Raw genomic sequence first — 19,884 nt, forward strand, 5'->3', positions numbered from 1 at the left:
GCGGAGCAGCCAGGTGAGGATGGACTCGTTGGTCTGACGGGTGAATTCCCTTCGCAGGTCACGCAGCTCACCCAGAGATAGAGAGCGGGTGATGATCTCTGTCTCTGTCTCTTCAGCTGAGTGCGAAGGTCCTGCTCCATCCTCATCAGTCGCTATGCGGACTGATTTGTTCTTTGATTTCTTCTTCTGAGTGGTGGCAACTGCTACTGGTTTAGGCTGTTCCGGTTCAGTGACGGTTTGTGTGGAGATGCTGACAGCACTTTTGGTTCCTTTTTCCTCTGTGAGAGTCTGTGTAGTCGTCGATGTTATTGCTTTGCTTCTTTTTACCTCTTCTACTTCTTTAAGAACATGCTCCAACACACCATGCAGTGTTTTGATTCTAAGCATGGTGCAGGCTGTACAGAGAAAACCAAGTAAGACTAACAAGAACATTATGCTGTCCTTGGCATCCAGAGGGTACTCAATATTTTCAAAAACTGCTGTGTCCTTCCTGAAAAGCTGGAAAAAATCATTCTTTACTCCTCCCCACAGGGGCTGGGTGAGATTGTTGAGGCTCCAGACGTAGCATCCTAGACTAGAACAAGAATACAAAACTGGGTATATATTCTGAATAATGTTCATTGCCTCAGATTTTATCAAGCAATGGACATAATAGACCAGTAAAGCAATTTTAGTACCATATCCTGGTCTATGCAGGAGTATTAATGCCGGCAGATAGTGCCCCACGTTTGGAAAAATATAGAGAGATAGGTATAAGACACATGTAAGCATGTTGGGCATCATAACAGACAGGTGTCCTCAATAAGATTGTAATTTCTGACTTTTCTTATTGCCTCTGCCCCACGTTGGGCGCCAAAAATATGTTGTGGTTTAAAAACAAACCAAGTAAGAGGCTCTAAGTCAGAAATAAAATTTAATGAGAAGAAAAGGAAAATAAAATAGAATAAAATAAAATAAATACAAAAAGAAAAACCAGTGACAGAGTCAGAATACAACCTGATCAGGGTGATGGAAACAGTCCAGACGAGGTGGTCTTTTTGAAACAGAAATCTTGTAGAAAGGTCTGGTAGCTCCGGTCCTCTGGGAATCCAGTGGGAGAGGGCTGCTTCTACTGTCCCAAATCCCAGCTTATATCCAGGTGAGAATGCTTGGCTCTTCCCCATGGGCGGAGCATCTCACAATGGGATGATGAGTCATGGAAGAGGGCCTTGATGGCCCATTAAAGAGAGAGATAACGCCCGGAGGGAGTTATCTCTGAGTCATGCAAAAGGCATTGATGGGCCATTAACTGAAGATGGTGATAGAATACACCCTAAACTACAACCCAGGACAGAGGTGACCCAGAAAAATCTTTCATTCAGAGCTCTCACTTAAGTCCTCCACAAAATGTCCACATGTTGTTCTTGCTGCTCTCCTAGCTCAGTTCTCTCTGGTCGCTGCTGTCTGTGTAATGATCCTCTTCTGTGCCCACACAAGGTTGTTCCAGAAAGCTGGGGGAGCAATTGGGTTCAGAGGAGTTACCTGGCCAGAACAAATGGATTTGTATTGCTGGGATTCAGTTACTTAAAGATTCACAGGGTGCTCATTCCTTTAGTGAATGCAGAGATGGCATGGAGACAAAACCTGAACGTGCAGTGCTGGGGAGACCTTTAGGTACCTGCCACTGAAAACGTGCTCTGTGGTCAGCTGGCACTAACATAGCCAGGGGAGTCCGACAGAATTTGGTTTGAGCTGTTTAAGATGGTTAATAAGTTATTAAGCCAGGAGGTGACTGTAACAGGCATCATTTTAATCAAGATTGAATTACTGGCTTCCCAGGCATGCTCTGGAATTTATCAGTTTGCTGGCAGGACGGAGCCTCTCGGCCACATTAATTAACAATCCCTGCATGCAGGAGCCCCTCCAAAAGGATGGCCACAGGATCAGATTCTCCAGTTACTTCTTTCCTCACTGCAGCCAGGAAAAGGCCACCTCCCAACATTTCCATTCAATTTGTCTTTTGCTGAAAAGATGCTGATTTTATGCTCTTTTACCCTGCAGCAGCCAGCCTGTTGCTAAGAGACCTGCAAGATACTGAAGAGGCCAGGGTCTGGGTGCATTTTTTCAGCCCACTCCTATTCTTAGTTATTTATTTACTTGTGCATCTTATTTACATAGCTAAACAGATTTCTTCCCTACCGCAGAAGCAGAGCCACAAGCCTCCAGGCTGCAGGAGGGTGCCTTGACTTGCATTGCTACTTGTCCAGCATTATCCTCTGCCCTGCTTTTCCTGTTCATCAACGGAGCAAACTTTTCAGGATATTTGTTGAGCTGGAGCAGCAGGCAGGAGCGTAATGGAAGTATGTTTTAAAGGCACAGCTGGCCATGGGCTGCTTACCCTGGTGTTTGGTCACCACAATCCTTGATGGAAATAAAAAGGGTCAGAACAAAGATGGCTTTAAGCCATTTTTCTGCTTACTTTATTTCTGGCTGCTTTAATTTCAGCAGTGTCCACATTCCAGGCTTCTTGCAGCCTAACCAGCTCTGCCGAGAGCGAGGAGATGGTTATCCTTCCCTGCCCAGCCGTGCTGGGAAGAGCCCTGCTCTACAGGCAGTTCTGCAGGACCAACTGCATTTTTGTAGGGCGGGGTTGGGATCGCAGCCAGGGCACAGCTTTGTCTCGAATTGTATCCACGGCCAGGGCAGGCTGCTGCTGGAGTGTGCACAGATAAACTGGCAGAGCATTTCTAGTGAAGACTCGTGGATAGCGGAGGAGAGCAGAGCTGTAATGAGGATGCTGCTGTGCCGTTTGTTCCAGATGTGCTCCCAAAAGCAGAGAAGCTGGAAGTGCTCTGTTACATCCTGCATTGCCCAGAGAACCTCCTTGCCAAGCAGAAAATCAGCAGCACTGATATGAGTCACTTCTCACAGCCAGGAAAGCATTAAGCAGGAATACTGCACCACAGCCTGGCTGTGTTTGTCCTGTTTGTCTTTCTTTGGTGAAAGCACTGCCACACTCCTCAGGAAAAACTTCAGAGACAAGTCAGAGCCTCTCAGAAACCCCATTATTTTGCACCTCCTGCACAGTATTATAGCTTGAGAAAGAAGGGGGTGAGTCCTGAAGAGATAGATTTGGAACAAACAGGGACCAAACAGGGACCAAACTGGTTTTTACCTCTATTTCCTTTTTGTTTCAGGAAGCAGAGCTGACATTCATGAGCTGAGTCTCTGGACTATACTTCTTAGACAGATGCTGGCCTTTTGGGCCTCTCCTCACAGCCTTTGGCTGCACTAGCTGACAGCTTTGTCTAACTGCTGTAGTTCTCACTGTGGAATTCTTTTTGCTAAAGAATAATTCTTCTGCTTTGATGATCCAGCTGTTACCTGAGTCTCTCGAGAAGAACAGAGAGAAGGACATGAACACTTGGGTTTGTACACACAGTCCTGCAAAACAGGGATTGTAATTTTTTACAAAATTAATGTAATTTTTTTATATTGAAGTGAGATGAGGAAGGTGATGTTTTAAGTCCAGATTGAATTTTCTTCTTATTTACTTTAAGCATTCAATTACCCATTTGAAAAGCTAAATTATACCTGAGTCGCTTGACATGCTCCTGACGTATTCTCATTTCTTCAAAATAGACTTTTGGTCGTGTCATTTATGACATGTCTGTCACTGGGCTGTCCACTTCTTTACACCCAGAAGGGTGCTGATTATAAAACCTTTGCTGACCAGCAGCTCCATGGAGTGTTTTATAATACAGCTGAGATTTCACAAGCCAGGCTGTGTTCTTTGTGTCAGGTGCAGGTTTTGGTGCCACTGTTCACCCAGGGCTCAGGTGCTCCGGCAGGTGGGGAAGTTACCTCATGTATTCTCTCAGCTGAGGTGTGAGCAAAGCACAAGAGACTTGGTACCAGCCTGAATGCCCAGGAATAACTTCTACTGCCCTAAGAGGGTTTTTCAGGTACATTGGAGAAGATGAGTCGACACACTTCATTTCCTTGGTTGAAGATAGGAAGAATAGGATCTTTCCTATGGGAAATGTCAGACAATTCAGGAACAGGAGATGATTTAACCTCTTGAATTACACCCAGAAGCAGACAAGCGGCTGGGATGGGTGAGGATTTCTGCATTTCTCATTCTGGTTCTTCCCACCTGGCATACTCAGCTGCCACTCTTCAACTTTCAGAGCTCTGGCAAAATGTGGGGTGGTCTGCAGTGCTGAAAAAGGGCAAAGTAAACCTGAGCTGGCATGGGCATTGCAGGAGACACAGACAGCTGCCCATGGCTGTGTTGATCTGTGCTGCAGACTCTTGTTCTCTCTTTGGTGGTAGTGGGCCCAGCTAGCTCACTATATATACCCTGAAATCCTGTAACTCTGAAAGATTCAAGAGGAGCACAGGAATGCAAACAGTACTGATAAACAGAGCACCAGTTGTGCATTCTTAATGGAAAAATGAAAAAAAAAATTAAAAGTGAGAAAAAAAATCATAGTATTGCCCAACAAAATACCCTGGCTGTTTTGCCATGCACTGCTGATAACGGATGCCAGAGGCACCTAGGGACTGGGTTAGGGTGTTCCATCTCCAGCTCAGAGTGGGCTTTTTCTCTTGCTGCTGTTACATTTAATTAGGAGAGATAAGAAAGATGACTCAGGCCTGTTTCTGGTCTTTCTCAATTTCATAGTTCTAACTAGCATCAAGGAAATTACCCTTTTGGTTTTACCTTTCCCTGTGAGATGCCTTTCCCCTCGTGTCAGTACTGAGCAGTGTCAGGAATATGCTCTGTCACAAGTGTCAACAGTGGGGCTCATTTGTTCCACTCTCCTTAAGGCTGGGGGTATCCAGTAAATGTCCTGTCCCAAGGCAACTTTTCCCATCCCAGGAGTGTTACCAAGTCCATGTGTATTTCTCTGGGAAAGTTCTGCAGGGAGAAATATCTACAGAAGGAAGATACTGTGTGGCATTCCAAGAAACAGCTGTCATGTATTTTTCATCTATGAATCTGTGTCTGAGAAAGGCAATCAAATCCTTCCCTGCTCTCAAAGAGTAATTATTTTTAAAGAGGTCCCTGCTCGTTGCAACAGGATTGGACAAGATGACCTTAAAGTGTCCTTTCCAAACCATTCTGTGATTCCGTGATAAAGAGTAATTGGAAACAGAGTTATTCTGTCACAAATGAGAGAAGGACATCTATAACCTTTCAAACCATTATGTAGGTACCTGGACTTATATGACAAATGAAATTCACTGTAGACAGCAACATAGCTTTTCTTTTGCATGTTAGTTATTGCATCCTTGTGAGTTGGTTTGTTTTGCTTCATTGACTTTCCAAACAGTGAAAGTGATGGTGGTGATCACGTAAAATATGTACTTTGGGAATACATTAAGGAATTATATGGTGATAGAAGCCTCTTTCTAAAAACTTTTTTTGCAAATCATTCTAAATTTTATTGCATCCTTTGTTTTTCTTCAATGGGCTTTTCTTCCTTCAGATCAAGCAAAAACTAGCTGTCACTCACTACTGGCACTTCCCTTGCATTTCTTGCAGAAGGAATTTTGCAAACACTTCCTCTACATGAAAGCCATTTAAAAAATGAAGTACAGATTAGAAATCATAGCTCAATTTTGTCTCTAAATATAGCCCTCTAGCTGGACCTTGAGAGGAGTCAATAGGAGCACTGGGAGAGAGGGAGCTTCCAAGGGAGCTCAGCCCTGGCACTTGACCTCATCTTGAGCAGCACTTTGTGCCCAGCCTGAGCCCGTGGATAGAAGATGTCCTCTTGCCCTGTGGACATCTGTGCTGAGCTGCACCAATTCCTTATGTTGGTATTTTCTCAGGGACTGTCTCATTTCTTTTATTGAGTAGGTATCTTAGTAGTAAGTAATGCAAGACCTATAGTCAAGATTCTAAATAAATTACAAGCTAGGAATAAGCCACATGAGGAGAGTAGAAGAATATATGAAAATAGCTCTGGTCTGTGGTTTCTGAAGAAATACCTGGTTATTATAGAGCTCTTTGATAACTGGTGACAGCATTTGCCTTTTCTGCCCCTCCATACATACCATTTGAGCTCTTAAAATAAGCTTATTAACAGTCAAATCAAGACAGGGTAATCTTTAAATCATATGTAAATACAAAAGCTTTTCTCATTGTGTTATATTGAAGCATTAAATGTAGATGCAGATTTTCCCAGTGGGAGACTAAATCAGCACAGTTAAGTACTGAAATAGTTTGTCTCCCAAATCATCCTGTGAGAACAGAATTTCCCTTTCACTGTACTGGATGATGATGAATAGGGATTTAGGGGCAGAGGATTATGTGGAGTTTAGATTAGTGGATAGTACTGGTAGTCTTATAGAGCTGATCAGCTTGCATAGTCCTGATCTTCCTTTGTCCCCTGGAGCTGACCTGTGCAAATTCCCGGGAATTTCTCCAGAGGAGTACAGAGACTTAGCTGCTTTCTGCCTTTCCTAGCCAATAGGTCTGAGGTCAAATGCCTTCTCTGTATCAGCTGGCTGTTTGTTACCTTTGGTGTCAATAGCTAACAGCAAGTGCTGTTGGCTGGATTTTTTTGGGCTGCACTCAGTCCTGTGAGCTCCAAGTTAATGCCTTGATTTTTAACTCCAACCTTGAGGGACATTCCACTCTCCTGGAAGGTGTCTGTAGTTTGTACTTTAATGCAAAATGCATGAAATGGTCTCATTTCAGAGTACTGGGCATGCCTCAGTCTAGACTGTCTCACAGTCACACTGACTGCTGAACCTCAGGGAAGGTGCCTGGACTGGTCTGCCTGGTTTAGCCCAGTTTGGCTGACTCCACGTGCCATTTCCTGCTCACCCACATCACTTCAGTCTGAGTTACTCATTATCTCATCTTTCAAGCAATCACAGGGCAGATTTATTTTTTGTTTTGGGAATATGCCATTACCACTGTACTGTTCCATGTAGAAATGTCTCACCTTTTCCATGGGGCTCCTGTCAGGGTGTCAGTGAGCTACCAGCACAGCCAAGGGTGTCCCGGTGAGTTTGTGCCCAGCCAGCTCCTGGGGGATTGATGAGCAGAGGATGTGCTGTGGTCCTGCCTTTTTCTTCCTGTTACTTAACCACAAGAATTTCTCGTGGCATCTGGCTCTCCAGCCTTTCCTTCTTTCCCCTTTTTTTTCTCTTGTCCCAGACTGAAGGTCAGGTGCACAGTGATAGTCAGTAAAGATAATAAAGTCTGACCTGAAACAGGGCACTTCAGGTCGTTGAGGTAAACATGTCACTGCGTTCTCCCCGTGCATCATGGATGGTCCAGCGCTGGAGCAAACTTGTCAGACAACATCAGTAATACACTCCTTAGAGTGTTGCATTTTCCATTCATTTTACCTTTATTAGTCTTCTTCAGGTATGTAGGTAAGGCCCATTAACTCCTCCTTGGGAAGGGAATGAAAAACACGGAGAGACGTGTCTACCTTGAGAAAGAAAGTCAAATGTGAGTTTAGAATGAGAAGGCCAAATCCTGCGCCCCGTGTCAGTCTCTTCATGTGGCAGATGTTGCTATTTAATGTGCTGATTAATGTTAATTAACGTCTTTTGTTTGCTGATCATCTGCTGTAAGTTTGGCTGTTGGGGTGAAGTCCCTGAATCAACCTGTACCGAAACCAGGCCAGAGATCTCTGTAAACCATTGTAAGTGCAGAGCATCCCTATATAATTCTTATGCTTATTTTCTTGGATGATATGTTTGACCCGTTTTTTTCTTTTCGACACCAAGTGAAGTGATAAATGCAACAAGTTTAAAATACATTCCACACGTAGTGTTGAGTTTATTATGGAATTTAGCTCTGAATGGCATTTGCATGGCCTAAATGCCATACAAGCATTATTCAGTTGTTGGATTAGTAGCCCCAGGGAATATCAGAGACACTTTCAATGGCAAAGAGGTTGTTAATGTTTGTCCATTCAGCAGCCAGGGCACCAATTGAGGGACCTGTAGGTGGGGATTTGGCTTGGAGAGCACAGGTTTAGGAGACACTGGCCATGGCTGTGGGGCAGGTTTAGGAAGGTCCCTGGTACCTGGCCCTGCTCTGGAGCTGTCACCACTTCTCTGAGTTGTGGGGTTGTTTGTGGATGTCTGCTGTCATGGAACTGGAAGGAGATAAAAAAGGGTGCCCAAAGAGAAGGGGTAACACAGGAGACAGGTGGCAGAAGCCTGCCCTTTGTCAGGAAATTGTGCTCCAAGGCAGATGAGGAATTTCTGCCCATTCTTTCTGCATGGTTTCTGTAGTGTTCTCAGTGCTCCCAAACAGCCTGGGCCACTCAGAGGGCATGAGACTGGAGGAGTGTTTGCCTGTTTGGGAGCTCACTGGTACCACCCCTTGCTTTTCCAAACAGGAAAACAAAATTGTCCCTCTTCGTTGCATATTCACATTTGTTCTCCTTGCTGCCGGCCGATGTTTCCGGGCAGGGCTGGACACTTGATTACATTTACAGGAACCAGGCATTGGGATGCACAAGACCCATCTCCTTTTGGAGCCACCCTTCTTTCTGTTGCAAATGGGTCACTTCCCCTGTTCCAGGCAGAGGCGGCACAATTCCTGAACACCTTTATTTCTTACACATGAATGATTCCATACCGCATTTTACAATAAAACACGAATTAATTCCACAAATTATATCACAATCCTGTGCTTTCTTTGCTTCTGGAAAAACATGAACAAGCAAAAATCAATGCAACTCTAACCCAGATTCTCCACAGGCAAGAAGGAAGTTCGTAAAGCAAAATATTTCTGGCAGACAATTCACATCTGAAGGAAGCCTGGCTGGAGAGAGGAAATAACTTCTGTTGCCCTTAGAAAAAGTGATTGTAGCAGGATAGGAAAGATGTATGAAAACATGAAGTAAAACATGTGAATTTAATAAATTAAAAATTAAAAGAGGTTCATGAATTCTTTTTATAAGCTTCAAAATAATCTGGAATGGACTGAGCTGCATAATGAGCACATACCTGTGGGCTGGTGTCCAGCTATGCTGCTGTTTAATCTTCTTCATGTTTGTGTGGTTTTCGAAATGAAAACAGGCAGATTTATTTTGGGCATGCCTTATTTAGCTGTAGTTCTAAGTGATGTAAAACCCGAAAGGAAGAGCAAACTTGACCCAAACCCTTAAAATTTCAAGTGCTGGTAAAGACCTCAGTGAGGAACAGAGCAAAGGCACAGAACAGAATTAGCTGAGAATGTGTTTTCAGATATCCAGGGAGAGAGCTCCAGTAGGCTGGGCAGTGATTGACTGGGCTGCTCTTCCCCCTTTGGAGTTTTAGGGTGAGACTGATAAACAGTTTTACATTCTTTCTTTCAAGATCACCCATAGGAACACTGTGGAAGAAAATCTTTATGCAGCAGCTGTTGCTTGGAAGCATGAGTAGCTTTTTGTGTGGCATGCAGCAGATTTGGGGAGGCTGGGAGAGGGGATTTTGGGTATTTGGCACCATAAAGTGAAGATTCTCACGTCCTCAGCTCTTCCCTCTGTTGGGCTACACAGTTCCATTGAGCGGGAGTGCATCACCGGTGTGTCAGGAATGCCACAGCAATTCCAGCCACGCTGACCTCTGCCACCACTGGGAGAGCACATTTCCCTCTCTCCAGTGGGATGGCTTTGCTGGCTTTAATCTGCAGAAATGAGTTTACAATTGTGCCTGCTTTCAAACCAGGAGCAAGCTAATTGGGAGGATTTACCCCTGTGACTGTATGTGCTAAAGCACATCAAGCCCAGATTATTCCACACATTTGGAGAGAGTTATTTTAGGAGAAACACAGGTGCACACACCCACTTCTTTTTAGGGGAAAAAAAAATAGGCCATGCTAATTTGACATTTTAAATAATAAATCTTGGGGAAGCAATCGCCGATCAGTCAGAGCCTGGCAAATGCACTTCTGGGATGGTGCAGGTCATTCCTGCAAGCCATGGTGACTTTGCATTCCAGTCTCACGTGGAATCCAGAAGAAACATGTCTAAAACTGGAACAGAGTTCCAGTTTCTGCTGCTCTCTGATGGTTGACAAGCCCTTTGTGGGTGAGGAGAGAATAGAACTGTGTGTGTGATCCACAGCGTTTGACTTGGAACCAGGTGGTTTTCGCTGGCTGGATGTGTCTGAAAAAGCCCTTCCTGTGGGTTCAGAATTACAAGAAGAGCTGAAGCTATCGTTATTCATTCCCACTGGGAGAAAAAGACATGTAAACTTATCTTGAAGACTGCCAAATGCCATTCTAATTGCTCTGAAAGGGGTTTTATGTTTCCTACTCTGAAGATAGCTGTGATCTTCCCAGATTCATTAATGCATGAGAGGCAAATCGCAGAAAAGGCCTTTGTGCTCCTGGAGCTGGTGGCAGGAAGGGAGCGCTTACCAAGGAGCTGCACATACCCCACTTCCCTGTCTGTCAGAAGATCCTATTCCTGTCAGATACCAGCAAGACATTCCTGGGGGTGGAGTGAGAATGAATTTATCTTGAGACTGAGCAGGATTTTGCTTTGCTAGGAGAGCTGGTTTTCTCAATTCAGGAATTTTCCATTCACCTCTCTTAACCACCGGCATACAAATCCTAACAACTGCAATTAGAGCTATTTAGCTTAACAAGTTAACAGTTCTCTGCAGCTCACCTGTCCTTCTGCTGGCTCTCCTCTGTCTCCTGACTGCTCGGTTGCACCGCTTCTCCAAAAATTCCTGCTTTAGAGGTACGCGTTCACAGCTGTGTCGTGGCGGGGGCTGCGTTCCTGGTCCCTGGGGAAGGCTGCTGCAAGGTAGATGTGGTGCTGTGATCTTTGCTGTAAGGAAATAAGAATATTCTATGTGGGGTTTATCGTCTTTTGGTAGGTTATTCATCACTTCAGCACCCAGAAACCCCGGCAGAGGGGAAGGCGCTGTATGGAGGGGCTGGGAGGAGTGTGTAGTGTGGCCTGAGGAGGTGGTGGAGGGCACCTCTGCTTGCCCTTTCCCTTCCAGCTACTCTGGTGTGAGCAGGCTGCAGTTGTACCTGGGTGGATGTGTTTGCTTTGGTCAGTTTAATTAAAAATATTTCGTTTACCTGGCCTGATAGTTACAATTTTGTGTGCTGATTCAAGGTAGAGCACACAGGCTGTTAACAGGGATGTAAAATGTAGGATCATAAGGATTTGCAGGCAGCTCAGCTTCATTAGCTTGAAACAACCGAAAAACATTCTATTTAAAGAGATGCATCAGCCAACGTCACAAATCAGTTGTTAGTTCTTGCAATTGCTAGTTGGAACATGCCAAAATTATAAGCCCTTTGTTATGAATAGGTATGAGAATCACTGAAGTAATTATACAATAATATGCAAATGTAGTTCTGTTAAATTGTAACCTCTTTAAGAGGAAAAGAAGAAGGTAGTTCTAGTCCATAATTCCTTATAAATGGAAATGCCTGTTGGCTAAATCAGGGGAGGACTTGGAGTAGCCGCCGCTGTGGAGTATGTTTGATCATTTGCATTCCCCAGCTCCCGCCCTTGTTGCGGAATGAGCCCGGTCGTTGGTTAACACGGGAGTGTTCGCTGTTCCGCACCTGCTCGCTCCCCTGAGCCTACCTGGCCGTTCAGGGCGATGCCAGCCCCCGCCGGGAGCCGCGGGGGCCGGGGCTGGGAGGGGTGCGGGAAGGGACCGTACCTGTGGCAGCAGGTTGTCGGCACACCGGGGAGGGGCCGTGAGCAGCCCCATGCTCGGAACTTGCTCTGCAAGACACCAACCCCCTCCCAAGGCAATGGAGCTGAGGAGGGAGCGGCATTTACAGCCTTAGAAAACCTCAGCCGGGTTTGGCACGGCAGGTAGGCGGTCTGTACAGGTGACACGGAGCCCCCTTCTCCTTGGCTGGGCTGGAATCTGAAGTTTTTCTACTGCAAGAATTAACTGGGAAAAAAATAGCCTTTGAAGAAAAACAAGGAAAGAATGAACAATAGGTCCTTTTCAAGGGAAAAATATTTTTCTTCATCCTGCAAGGGTTAAGCATGATCAGAATCTACTTTAGTCTCAAGAGTTTAACCTCAAGTGCTGCATTTTTTGTTTGCCATAAGCCTATTAGAATTTTCCGTTTCCTAGCAATAACATGTAATTTCTCCCCGCGATTTAAGTGAAAGAGTTGTTAGGGTTTTAATCCTGCCCACTACAGCTGTTGCTCAAGTTTCCTATTCAAATGCAAATAGCACCTGGTGCTATTTAGGTAGCTGCAATCTTTGATAACGATACTCCAGGAGCAGAGGAAAAAAAGCAAGGTGGATCTGACTATTCATTTTGGAAAGCGAGAGTGTAACCATACGCCACACCAACCTACAGTGGACATTTCTACCAGATTTTTTTCCATCCAGCACAGAGTCTTTTTGGATACAAATGGATGGCCGGAATGATTCCTGTTGCTTGAGCAGGTATGATTTTTCAGCAGGAAGAAAAGGCTTCCAGAGAAGATAAAAATTTAGTAGATGAGGTTTCACTTTGCCTGATTGTCCTGAAAGGAGTTTCTTCTGGGATATTTTGTTTGTTTCTTCAAATCCTGTATTGTTTTCTAGATTTTCATTTGTAGCTTAAGGAGTACTGATTTTTAACTATTTTTCTGCATTTTTTCCCTTGTTCTGTTTTTGCTCTGTGTCAGATAGATAAAAGAATTTACGATAAATGAATTGGGAAGTCAGGAGCAATTTGGAAGGCTGCTCCACTATTTAGGACTCACTGACAAGATACAACATATTATTTCTTAACTAAAACAGTGCCAGATCTAAGTTAAAAACTTTGTTCTGTGTAAAGTTTAAATTGTATAAATTGTTTTCATTTCACTTGTGGAGATACAAATTTATTCAAGAAAGAGCTTTACAGCCTTGTTCCATTTTTCAAGAGTGTTTTACCCTCTATTACACGTGGAAACTGAAGGATATGTTTTTGGAGGGTTGTGACTTGATCCCATTGTCTTCCTGCTAAAATTGAAAAGTATCTACAGGGTACAGAATACAGCTGAGATCTGCAAAAAAGCAGAAGTGAATGTTTTAAAAGATTTTAAAGGAGAGATTTATAAACTAGCAGAAAATTTCAAGGAGTGTTTGAAATAAATCAGCATTATACCAATCTCTGTGAACTGAAAAATAAGCCAGAAGCAGCAATTCCTTGGAAGGGAAGACTCTGCTGATAGGAATATCAGCTTTCGTGGGAGAAGACTGGATATAAAGAATGAACAATTGCTACCAAACCGGAGAAGCACAGCAGTGATTTCAGTGCTGCCATATGCCAAAGCTCTGACAGATCTTCTCTTGTTTAATACTAATCTGTTTTTTTCTCCTGCTGTTTCATCTTTGGCCTAATACTGGGATTAAAACAGGTTCCTGCCTTTCTCCAGACTTCAGCAAATGCCTTTTGCAAGGCAGGTGCTGGGAGTATGAGCAGGTGTGCCGTGTGTACTTCCCATGATACCGAAGGCGCCCTTGAGAGGAGAACCCGACCAGGAGCTGATTTGCTGGCTCTTGTTTTCTCTCTGGTGACACTCCTTCCCCACGAGCGTCTTCTGCTGGGTGTGAACAACTGACAGGGAGCTGAGGCCGGGCTCAGCCTCGGACTGTGGGCCTGCTCAGCTGCTAACTGCAGCAAAATGATGGAAGAGATCTCCATAGTGGTGGCTTACGATGCCCATGTGTTTGGCCAGCTGCGTGATGAGGACTGTCTGGCCAATCTGGTGGCAGTCAGCAAACCCAAAGCTGCGGTAGGTGTTCCTCCTTTGCCAGCAATGCTCAAGGTTATGCTCTCTCCTGGAGTTAAGTCTTCTAAGCTTCACTGTTTTATGCCCTTTCTTGTTCTTTAGTTTCTCTTTTTATTCCTTGGTTTCTATTTTATTACCTTTTTCAGAAATTTGCTGTCATGCCTTAACAAAATGAAAATAATCTGTTTCAGAAGAGATTATTAAAATCTTTCTGGGCAGCTAAGTTTAGAAGAAAAATATTTGCTCAGTAGGATCACAGTTAAAATAATGTTTTTTACTTAATTGGAGTAATAATTAAGCAAATCCAGCTGTAGGCCCTTAGAATGTAAATCAAGAGGTCAGGGTAGATGCTGGCTCTGGGGTGCCAGTACCCTCATCACTAAATTGGAGAGAATCAGTCCATTCCTCGGGAATGGTGGTGTTCCACCTTTATATATTTCAAAATCAGCATAAATATCTGTAAAAATGTTTCAGTTGAATGAAATACGCTATTTCCTCATAAATAACATATCTCTTTATGTAAGTGACATGTAGATTGTGGTCATCACCTCTATCATGGAGATCTCCGTGCTTGGAGGGAGCTGCAGGCTCTGAAATTTGGTGCAACAGTTCATCTTTGCCCTCAGATCCTGCAGCTGAACCCATGTGGGAGCCAGGATGCCTAGAAGCAGTCAGAGGGAGTGTTTTGAAATAAAAATGTATGTATAGGTGTTAAGCTTAGTGTGCAAGCAGATGCAGTTAACATTTCAGGCTAAATACAAATCAGCTAATTATTCAGCAGGCCAAAGTAGTGCTGTGTGTGCAGATTTGGGGCGGGATGTGTGTTTGTACCCAGTCAGTTCCTCTGCTGGGACAAAGGAAGGTGTTCTCAGAAAAGGAAACTTTGCTTTATTGTATCTTGTGTAAAGAGTTCTGTGCTTGTTTCTCTCTGGGGTTTTTCTGCCTCTCCGTGCTCAGGAGATCTCTGATGCAGGAACTCATTTCCTGCATCTCACATAGGATTATTGAATCTCTGGATGTAAACCAAATTCTGCCCAATCCATTTTGTTATGATGCTTTTTCCTGTCTCTGGCCTTCTTTAGGCCAGAATTTTCCAGCTCTGTTACAACAGTTAGACAATAAAGCTAGAAATCCAATATAGACAAAACCATGCTCTGAAATATGACCTGATTGGGGGCTGGGCTCCAAGCAAGCTTTGGTTAACAAATATATCAGGAGTCACACACTTTTCCCCTGCTGGATACGTTTAAATAAGCGGTGTCCCTTAATTCAGTGTCCAGCCACAGCCTTTCCTCTTGCTCTCCCTTAGCTGATTGCTGAGGCAGCGTGTGTTACTTTGCCTGGAAGGCCAGAGTAGGATCTCCTGGTGTTGCAATAGGATTAACTGGAGCCTGGTACTGGCAGCTCTGGGAGTGTCTTAGGATGAGTTTCTTTTAGCAAAGGATGATGAACAGAGAGTTTTCCTGGCACCTTCCTGCCCTGAACTGCTGGGATGTTCTGGAGCTAGCATTTGCGGTTGTTGAATTAAATCCCCTGTGGTAAGAAGACCTTTCGTGGTGGCTTACCTTGTAATTTAAACCTTTAGGAAGTGCTGCCATGAGGGGCTCTTGCAGGTCTGGGCAGCTGCAGAGCACGAGTAACAGGAACTGTGTTGTGGATCCTTAGATTCCTTTGGATCTCTGGATTGCTGTGGATCAGCTGTGAGTGACCAGGAAGGAGAGGAACTGGTGTGAAAGCACCGTGTTACATCTCCAGATGCTTTCTGCCACTCTGAAAATAAGATGAAAAACATTTCTCAATGAAGTAACTACTTATCTTCTAGAAAACAGCTGTGGGAGAAAGACTATAAGTTTACTTTTATTTAGAAGATCTGACTAATTGACTTTACTGTAAGGGTTTGTCCTGATCAACTTTTTTTTTTTTTTTTTTTTTTTTTTTTTTCCCCCTCCCCTGGAATCAAAGAGTGTTAACATATTTTTGTGTTAACATGGGACTTTGCTTTGAGAAGCCTGGTCTAGTGGAAGGTGTCCCCGCCCACAGCAAAGGGTAGGAACAAGATGGTCTTTAGGGTCCTTCTGACCCAAACCGTTTTAGGATTCCATGTCTCAGTGCATTATGTATGTGGTAGTTTTTATAGAACTAATGCGTGTTTTATAGAAATATATGGTATAAAATAATTTTGAATCCAACAAATAAAAAGTGACTGAGGAACTGCAGCCTCTGAGGGGAACAGGGGAAGCAGCACATTTGCAATAGAAAGAAGGGTGTCTCCACCAGGAGATGGGTCTCCTCCGAAGATGGGATTGCCAATGACCCAGTGATCAACACCTGATGGAAATTTTATCTACATCGGCCTGGGTGTGCAGCCCAGTGCAGAGTTCTGTAAATGCAGTCAGACCTCCAGCCCTGCCCAGAAAGCTGTTCGCTGGACTGGGGACGGGTAGAAATAAATATGAATATGGAACAACGACTGAGTGGACAAAAGGGTGAGACAGCCTTCTTTCTGGCCGGAAAACTGTATAAAAACCGGCCCTGCAAAAGTGAGCTTTGTGAACGGGGAGGATACGGTGATATAGAGGCTGGATCTAAGGTTCACCCAGCACTGACCCCGGCTCAGTGCTCTCCTTTGCTTGTGGCTTTTTCGAATTTCTACTTCACAGTATTTCTCAGTAAAATGGCTTATTGATGGAATTGGCTGATCACTTATTACACTGTACTAGTAAAGAAATTAAGAAATACGATTTTTGTTGGATTTACATAGGAAACACCTAACTGCTTTTTTACTGGTTTTTGAAGGATATTAACTAAGCAAACAATGGTGCAAACATCCTTCAGAGGTTTAAAATGAAGCTCTCCTCAGGATTATGACAGGGACTAGACAGTGCATGGGAGTCTGCATTGTGAAGACTGGACCTGACAGCTCAGAAAGTTTCTTTTGGTTCTGTGCTGCTACATTTAGCTGCAGGACAGGTGGACAGTCAGGGTAAGTTGGGGCAAATTGTGTTGACTCTCTCACAGTCCGTTCACCAACTTGCACAAAGATGTGTACTGTACACAAAGGGATGTTCTGCAGGAAGGATTTGTGGAGGTTTTGTTTATTCTAAGAGTTTATATTAATAGCACAGGTATGTTGCAATCTGGAATTCATCTGTTGGGTTTGCAAAATCCAGTTTCAGTTATTTTGAAAAGCTTTTCTATTACACCACTCAGGTTGCAGAGAACAGTTAAAAAAAAAAACAAAAAAAAAACCAAAAACAAAAAACCAACCAACCAAAAAAACACGTTCTGCAAAGACTTTTGTTTTGTGGCTGGAATGGTCTTGTTGGAAGGTTTCTGGCATTACAAAATCCCATTGTAGTTCCTTTGGGTTGTGCAATGGGCCAAGGTGCACAGGAGTCTCTCTTGCACAGAGAGCCACGTGTCATGACGTGAGGTGGCAATGTCTTAATGACGAAACCAAACCAGGCCAGGTGAGAGCTGTGCTGGTTCCTTGTGCTTTAGGCCAGCCCTGTGTGACCTTCTGACACAGCCAGTGTCATATAGGCATGACCTTGGGCACAGTCAGGATTAATTGCTGTTTTCTGCATCATCTGTATTATTTGTATCCATCTCTTCTAGCTGTATTTTTCACTGGAAAGCATAGCAGTATTTTTATAATGTTGTTCTGATGCTCTTAAACAATTAGAACAGGATGTGGATGATCTGAGATAAGGTTTTGTTGAATATGTTTCTAAGCTGCACTGTGTAATAGTAATCCCCCAACATATATTATAATAAAATCAGTTATATTGCAATGTGACCATGAAATGCAGTTGTTTTGCTGTGTGGTCTTGTTTTCAGAATTTCAAATTGTTCTGAAACTACTTTGCACAGACATGGAGAGCAGCATATATAAGTGGGCTGCTGTGTAGTTTGTGGAAGAATTGAGCAGCTTTACTGTGGGGAATTTCAATTTTCAGTTTATCTGCAGAAAACTTGGGCTCAAGGGGTTATAAAAATGCTATTCTAAGTGGTATAATCCTCTTAATCCATTAAGAGCTGAAGGACGTTCTTGTGGAAAGTTCATTGTATTTCCATTTTCCTGCCTGCCTTGCTGTGTTTAGCTCTCTATTCGGGGGAATTATCGGCCATTTCGTGGAAAGAATTTGTGGTTACACACTGGCAAACCCTGCCATAAGGATTTTTAAGCTCTCAGCTTCTCATCAAAGCTGAACTGAGGAGGTTTAGAGTGGGTGGGTGAGCTACAAAGCGGGTGAAAAATTTGGGAGGCCTGGGAGAAGTGCAGTACGTAGTCATCCATGGGTTGAAGTCTAACTTCAGGGAGCTGAACTTTTTGGGGGGTTAATAGTGGGGCTGTGCTTAACATCTTCAAGCCAAAACACCAGAAGGGGATGCACCCTGTTTTACAGGAGGCAGAAACTGGAGGGTAAGTGCAGGGCTGAGAGGAGCTTGCCGAGGTTTAGCAAGTGCAAAGGCAAATGCAAAGTCCTGAGCAGTCTAAATCCCATCATCTCTGCAGGATGGGGACTGAATCTCTGGACAGCATGTGTGCAGGCTGGGAGTTGTGGTGGATAACCTGTGCCCTGCAGTGCCCAAGGCTGGCTGTGCACGCACAGGTGTCAGTGAAATGTCTCTCCCTGCCTGAATGCAGTCCTGAGCCCCCACCGAGACCAGGGATGTTCACAGGCTAAAGCGAGTGGAGTGGCAGACTGATGGGAAGGCGGGGTCCGGCTGCATGGTGAAGGATGGCGGCATTGGGGCATCTTAGCCTGAGGAGGAGAACGCTCAGGACGGGTCTAATTACAGTCTCCAGCCACCTGAAAGAAGGTCTTAGAAAGCAGAGAGCCAGACTGTGAGGCACGCAGTGACAGGACATTGCATTGTGACAAATGGTTGTAATTTGCAGCAGAGTTCCTTCTGGCTCAGCACAGGGTAAAGCAGTTCTGTCCGGGGAGACCCTGGCAGCTCCATCCTTGAAAGCCTCCAGGAGCAGCATGCAGCATGCTCTGGCTTTGAACTGCCCCTGCCTGAGCAGGAGCTTGCTACATGTGCCCCCTGGAGCCCTTCCAATCTCAGGTTTTCCTTGAATCTCTTAATTCTCCCTGTGTGGAGTCTTGCAGTACAGAGTCCCTGGCAGCACTTCAGCTTTTGAAGCCCATCTTTCCTGCCTTGCTGTAGTTGGAGCTGCTGCCAGAGGAGCAAGGAGGTTTGAGTGGTCACTGTTACGGCAGTTGGCTCTTTGCACAGGTACAGTCCTCACCTGAACCCTTTCCAACACACGGAGGGATCCTGCTTTCAGGCTGTCTCAAGGAGCTGTCCCTCTCTCCCTCCTCTGTGGACAGGAGCCGCCCGATTCTGTCCCCATCCTCTTGCCTGGTCTTTGGAGCAGCTCCCTTGTGCTGAGGACCTGAGCTCTTACATCTCTCACTGTGAGGCATTTACACTCTGCCTGAACAGTTCTCTGCTCTACATCCTCTTCAGTTCTTTTCCTCTACCGCATCTTCCAGGATGAGATGCAGTATTACAGTACTGATCTCAGTGGCAACCCAGGGCTGACCTTCCCTGGTCAGCTTCCTTTCCCCCATCCTTGTGCATCCCACCATTCACATCAGCCTTTCTGCTGCAGCCTGCCTCTGACAGTAGTTATATTGTTGGCAGTAAGGTTGTCTATTATTTCCTCCCTTCTCTCTTTACCAGTCTTTATTTCCAGTCCTACACCACTCTGTCCTCCTGAGCAATGCCAGTGCAGCTGCTTGTGGGGCTGAGCTATCAGTGGTATTGGTATTTCAATGGTATTTTTGAAGATGCAGCGAACATCTTCAAAAATAATTCAATTGAAATATGTTTGTGGGTTTATTCTGCTCAGTTTGCCACCAGACAGGTGAGAGGGAGAGGGCTGTGGAGGAAGAGCTAGGTCTTGCCCAGTTGATGCCAAGATTGCTTTCCCGGCATATGCTTCCCATTACCCCATCCTCTGTCCCTCCATCTTCTCCTGGGATTCCACCCCAGCTCCAAGCTGTAGTAAAGTCCTGTGGACATGTGCTCTGGAGCCAGCACAGTTGTGTTTCAGTTGAGAAAGCTACTTCCAGGAATTCGAATGTATGTGCACAGTTTGTGTTTCAGTTGAGAAAGCTACTTCCAGGAATTCGAATGTATGTGCACAGTTTGTGTTTCAG

At 44.5% G+C, this 19,884-nt stretch overlaps 1 protein-coding gene across 6 annotated transcripts in view; it reads left to right on the forward strand.

Annotated features, from left to right (window-relative positions):
• RABGAP1L (RAB GTPase activating protein 1 like) overlaps nt 1-19,884 on the forward strand; it is a 233,114-nt gene that overhangs the window by 186,688 nt on the left and 26,542 nt on the right. The window contains exon 1 of one of the 6 annotated variants that reach the window (XM_066324702.1): nt 10,626-10,694. The exons of 4 other annotated variants lie outside the window; for them this stretch is intronic. Coding sequence is in view for 1 of the 2 variants with exons in the window: in XM_066324701.1 (XP_066180798.1) it covers nt 13,601-13,711 (111 nt within the window). In the remaining variant the exon portion in view is untranslated. Of the gene's footprint in view, nt 1-10,625; nt 10,695-13,543; nt 13,712-19,884 lie in introns of those variants that run through there. One more of the 6 variants, XM_066324701.1, reaches the window with a different exon arrangement.

This window comes from Sylvia atricapilla, chromosome 9, assembly GCF_009819655.1.
Source record: "Sylvia atricapilla isolate bSylAtr1 chromosome 9, bSylAtr1.pri, whole genome shotgun sequence".
In the NCBI taxonomy this organism is placed as follows: Eukaryota; Metazoa; Chordata; class Aves; order Passeriformes; family Sylviidae; genus Sylvia; species Sylvia atricapilla.